This window comes from Athene cunicularia (assembly GCF_003259725.1).
Source record: "Athene cunicularia isolate RWA chromosome 1 unlocalized genomic scaffold, athCun1 chr1_part1, whole genome shotgun sequence".
Lineage (NCBI taxonomy): Eukaryota > Metazoa > Chordata > Aves > Strigiformes > Strigidae > Athene > Athene cunicularia.
The window spans coordinates 44,331,312-44,337,386 of NW_020799091.1; the positions used below are offsets into that span (position 1 = coordinate 44,331,312).

Here is a 6,075-nt window from a genome sequence, read left to right on the forward strand (position 1 = left end):
GCCGCCGAGCGCCCGCCCCTCAGCCCGGGCAGGGGCTGCTCAGGCCGCAGAACCCAGGCCTCACAGTCCCCGCCCGCCCTGCCTCCTCCTGCTGCGCCTGCGCGCCAGGCCCCGGCTCGGCCGCCATCTTGTACCTCCACCGGGACGTTTATTTGCTTTGAAAACCAAAAAAAGTGGAGTTTGGATAAAGGCCAGCAGTACTGCTGGGTCCTGATGTTGTTTGTTTCAGTGATAACCTTACTCATCAGACACACGTACCCCTTTTGGCTCCCTTAACGTTATATTGTGTTCTAGGGAGCAGCTCCTATATTAGCAGGAAAAACAGAATTTCTCTGGAAAACCAACCTTTCACCTGCTCCTAGCTTTGTCATTAAGGCATTGCCCTAGGGAACTAAAGGGCTTCTTTGGGCTAAGGCAGACAGTCACCCCATGTCTCCTCCTGATGACCATGCACACGAGTGCCACGCCAGACACCAGTTGTATTTGATTTTAGCAAGATCTCTCAGCTCTTGGTTCTTCATTTTTCATGAGCTGCTTCCCTTACAATAATAAGAAACTGGGGCTTAATAATGAAAACCAACAGTTTTACTGGACATGAGGGCTGAAAAACTGCATCTTGTAGAAAAACGGGAGTGTCTTCCAAAATTTTAGAGTATGGGTGTTCTGTGCATAGGCTGGGAAGAGCAAAAATAGTATAGGAAAGCAAAGTCTAGCAAAATGCATTCAGCTATATACTGAGAGGTCAGTAGTCTCTGCAGGATGATGGATAGGGAGATTCTTGAACAGGAAGGGGCCAAAACAGGGAATCTCCCTGCTTAAGGGCAGACTGCTGGGCAATGTTTGCTCCAAACAAATGTAGGGCTACAGCTCAGCTCCATCACCACCCACACTCTGCCTCTCAGGACCGAGCAGGACTGTGGTGCAATTCCAGCTTGGAAAGCCCTCCCTCAATTGCCTGACCACCTTATCCACAACCATATGCTGGAAGATCCCTCTCAGCTCAAAACACTTGAGTTAGAGCTCTGTACAGCATGAAACCCTCACCTTATTCCTCTAGACTGAGTAGGACCCCAGGGAAATTCCAGTGGAGTCATCTCAAGCTAGAGAAATACAAAGTATATTTGGTCAGAGTGGAGTGGCAGTTCAACATACTTACTGGCATGGGACTCCTTAGGCTCAGCTGTGGGAGAGTGGGGGGCTTGGTTTGGTGTGGGGACAGGAGAAATGAGAGTCTCCAGAGCTGTAATCCCACTGCAGTTCTCCTCATTCTTGAGAGCTAGGAAGATGCTATTCTGTGGAAGGAGTTAAAGTTCAGTGCATGTTTGGAGATATGAGTGGAGTCCCAAACTCTCCTGTGTGTTAGGGCCAGGGTTAATGTTAGATCTAGGGAAGTGAGCACCTTCAGAGCTGGAAATCCCTGCTCCTTTCTGTCCTGACTACTGGCTAGTCTTCCTGGATGGACCCTAGACCTGAACTGTCAGTAATCTCATCTCCAGTCTTGTTTCTGGCTCTGTCTCTTGGGTGGACCTCAGGCTCACATTATAGATAGCCTTTTTTCCTGGATCGACCTTGCACTCAATTGGGATGTGATATTCCCACCCTGCTTCAGGTCCCCCACGTCACAGCTCTGTGCCAGCTCTGTAACTGCCCTGGGTGTGTGTCATGGTCTACCTCCAACTTGTTCATGCCATGTCCCTGCCCTGACTTTGTGACCTTGTCATGGTCTTCTGTGTCTGTCTTAGGTCCATGTTTTCCTGCCAGCTTATGACATGTCCTTGCTCTGCCTCACTCGGAAGTAGCCCTGTAATGACTCTTCTCTGGCCTGAGCCCACAACAGCAAGTAGCAAGAAGAATATTTCACAAAGGGTACGCCTCTGAAGCCAGATCTTTGCAAGGTGAGAGGATACACCTTGATGGGAGAAGAAGCTGCTGTCAGGGCCCTGAGTGCACTAGTAGCCCTATAATTACTCTGGACAGCCTTAGCTGTGGCCTCCACCCACACACCCTCTAGCCACGTACCCATGGCCTCCATGTAAACTTAGTCCTGGACATCCAGACATGACCTGAGCTGTGCTGTAGGTGTGCATGTCCATTCCTGTTTCCTGTTGTCCTGACACACAGGCTGGTCTTCCTGCACAGACTGTGAACCTGTGCTGCGGGTAGCCTCATCTTCAGTCCTGCCTCCTTGGTGGACCTTGGACATGTATTATAGGTAGTCCTGGTCTCGGCTCTACCTTGCAGTGTCTGGGGTTGTTGCTGGATCCCTCCACTACTACATACCTTTTCCCATTCAGAAAATTCAGGATGGCACCATGGTCACTGAGGTCGCTGCCCTTGCCTGCACCATGGTCACCTCTGCTCCTGGCTCATCCTCCCTTGCAAAACAGCCCTATTCCTGCTGCTCCCTGGCACCCCTAGAGCTAGCATAAATGACAAAAGTTTTTATCTGACTTCAGATAAACATGTATTTGAGGTGTGGAAGCGGATTCACTGCTCTGCTCGTGGTAGCATCAGAGTTAGGGTGCCAGGGCACAGCGAGGGCTAGCTGCTCCTCAGAGTGAGCTGAGAATGATAACAGGGCAAGGGGAGGCAGGCACCTCACCAGTCTGGCCCAGTCCCACCCCCCGAGCAAGGTGAGCAGGACAGTTCTGATGAGAGCAATGAGGTTCCACCAAGAGTCTGATCACTAGGCAAGTCCATTGTGATGGGGCAGATCCAAGGTCAAGCTGGGATGACAGATGCCTGGGTCGGGGTCTGCATCAGTGGGGTACAGGGTCCAGGTGTGGCTGCAGTATATTTTAGGTGGGAGGCAAGAGCCTCAGCTTTAAAGCAGCTCCACAAGAAAGGAGCAGGGAGCCCCCGCTGAGGTGTCCCAGCAGAGCAGAAGCAGTTTCTGGCTTTCCTCACAACAGTTCTTGTCAGATCTTGAGCAACCAGCTACACACCCTGAAGAGAGAATACACTGTCCCCTTCAGGCTTCAACATGTTGAATTAGGACTCTGTTCTGAACCCCAACCCTTTTACTGCTGCTCAGGATTTGAGAAAGATGTTTTCTCCAGTGAAAATTCTGCTCTGAAGGGCCTTAATTGCCTAACAACAGATTCTCAGATTATTTTAAATTTGACTTGGATAGCTCTTTGTATTTCACAGACTGCATCCAGATGACTCATCAGTTCACTTATCCCTACCTTGCAGCAGATCCCAGAGAGTCTGCCTCAGCTTGAAACTCATGATGATCTTCACCTGCATCCTTATCCCAGCCCTCACCTTATCTCTCAGGCTTCAGCAAAGCCCCTGTGGAATTCCAGCTTGGAAAGAAATAATTTCCCTCACTTGCCCCCTAAGCTCAGTCAAAGCAGGGCCTGCCCTGCAGTCCCAAATGCCCACTGAACTGCACATCTGTCCTGAGCATCGCCCTCATTTGAGCTCTCAGGGTTGAGGAGGGCCTGAGGAGAACCCTTAGCCCTACCTTACACAGTCACAAAGCCCAGCCATTCTCCTTTCATGTAGAAGAAGACATGGCTTTCTCCCACCCCAACTCACAGTTGAGGTTGCATCTCGGGCTATGTAGCAGAGTGTAGTACAGAGGAGTCTTGCATCCTTTTCTCAAGATGTCTTTCACACCCATCAAAGGCAGGGAGGGTGGACCTTAGTTTGATGAACTGTCTTTCGCGCTGGCTTCAATATGACTTCAGGTGATGTTTGTATTTCTCGGTGTGCATCCAGCTAACGTGCCAGTGTGAATATAAAGAAAAACCTGTGAGCAGTAAAACTGCTAGCTGTGTAGCTTTGTCTGCTGTGATCCATATATAAAACCGTAACTTTCTTAATGGCATATTGCCAGCATGGAGGCTGGCTGATGTGCAGCTGAGGGTGTCAGCACTATCCAGAGAAGCTAATTTTCCTGAGATAGGAGCTGTTACTTAAGGTTCAACAGCCTCTTTGCTGTGACTGTTACTGTGTGATGAATCATGTAGATGTTCAAAACCAAACTGGCTGTTCAAAACCACACGTTTTGGCTGCAGCAGCAGGGTTTGTTTTCCCCTTTCTCTCTGTTTCTCCTACCATGTTGTTCTCAAGGGCAGAAACAGATAAAATACTTCTTTATAATGGAAAATCAGTAAGATTCTTCTTCATTGTTTCAGCAAATTGTTTGTTATTCACTAATCCAAAGAAAATAATCTGGGAAATTAGAAAAATTTTGGAAGCCAGTCAACTCCAGAAGTTGATCTGTCTAGCCAGTCTCAGTCTTTCCTCAAAGCCTGCTAGTGGACAAAGATGCACATCAGCTCTGTGGATTTATAAAGGGTGCTCTGACATGCTTCTGGATACTAAACTAGACTGCTGCTGACTCAGAAATTGCTGGCATGTGAGATTTTTAGCTGAAATATATTTATTCACAAATTTATTAGTCATTTATTTTCTAGGTTAAAATGTGGTTCAGAACTGTACGAGAAGAAAAACATACTATGCTGCAAAAGTTTCCTATGGGATGCAGTGAAGTGAGATAAAAAAATCCCACTAAAATGAAAATTAAACATGAAAATCAATAGCTTTTCCATCTTAGACATTTGACCCAACACCTGCAGCAACCACAGCAGTGCCTGAATAGAGATTTAATAGTCCAAACTGCAAACATATGTGGAGCCAGGACTAAGAACCAGTTCATACTGTATTTCTAGTTTGGCTAACAAGCAGTTACGACAACTTCATTATGTCATTTCACTTCCCTGCATCCCAGTTTCATAGAAGGGATAAATTATGCTTCCCTTATTTCATAAAGCACTTCCAGAGTTACACATCAAAATCTCTAAAACTAGGAATTACGGCTGTATTCCACACAAACACATATGTTTTTGAACAGATAAAAAAGCTGCCATTTTGTGCTACACTCAAGCTAGGAAACACACATGAGTAATAGCACACTTTTTTATAAACAACAAAACCAGAGCTTTATTTTAAAGCAGACACAAATAACACACATGAGATTAAAATGAAACATGGAAATATAAGTATGGATAGATTATGTATACATGCATGAAATTAATGTATGGTGCTGAACAGCATGGATTTTAAAGATAACCAGTATAGAACCAGCCAACAATGAAGTGAGATTCAGGAAAGTTGCTGAAATTAAAGATTTTAATAGCTGTGTCATTTTATGGTTTTCTGAACACCTTTAGTACTTCCAGCATTACTGAAACTGATACTCAGCAGCTATCCTGCATTTTTATGTAGGATGCAGGGTGTTCCTCTTCCTATTTTGTTAGACTGTAGTCTAGCATAGTGTTGACTAGAGTACTAATTGTTTTTTAGGGGCTAATGTGCATCAAGCAGGGATATTTCTCTGGCTCCTGATGGTCAAAAGTCCGCAGCACAGTTATTATTTACCCAGTGAATAGTACACACCAGCGCTTTCACTGCTGATGCCAACTACCAAACTTAGCGTCCTGGGCTCTGACACCAGCATAGCTAGTTTTGAACTCTACCGAGCTGGAAAAAGCAGTGTTTACTGTAGGGATGCTGCTGGCAAAGCTGTCCTGTTTCTCTTAGCCAGAGTTCACCTTAAAAGATAGTTCTCACTGTCATTGTAAAAACAAGAGAATAAACTGTTACGTAATCCCCGTAATGTAAGTTGTTAACAACCTGAATAAGTGTTCTGAAATGGGTGATGGGTATATGAATTTAGCTTGAAGCTCTGAGAGGCTTAAGACAAGACTTTTGGGCAGTGAGAAGAGGTTCAGGGCCACGTGGTTTTTCAGGGCCACCAAAAGCCTTTCTGCCGTTTGGCGAGGGCAGCCCTCACGGTGCGAGGTCCAGGCCCAGAGGTCATGCCTCTCGGTGGGTTCCGGTTGTAAGGATGTGTGTTTCAAATACTTCTGCTAAATTACAGGAGCACATTCTGGGTCTCCAGAAAAATGAAATCGTAGTGCAGTCAAGTGACGTTTTTCAGGGATGATTCCTCACACTGCTGGTTTCCCTCAGGAGGAAAAAAAAAAAATCCAAAAGAAAACCCAACCTGCGTTTGATCAGGACCCCGTGTAGCACTGCGCTGCCCTGCCGGGCCCTCCGCGG

General features: G+C 46.5%; 1 protein-coding gene across 1 annotated transcript in view; it reads right to left on the reverse strand.

Moving 5' to 3' along the window:
* The window catches only part of LOC113491183 (glutamine amidotransferase-like class 1 domain-containing protein 3A, mitochondrial), a 6,029-nt gene extending 5,902 nt beyond the window's left edge, over positions 1–127 (reverse strand). Inside the window, exon 1 of the mRNA XM_026867935.1 lies at positions 65–127. Coding sequence (XP_026723736.1) covers positions 65–127 — 63 coding nt within the window. The remainder of the gene's footprint in view (positions 1–64) is intronic.
* Positions 128–6,075: the final 5,948 nt, after the last annotated feature.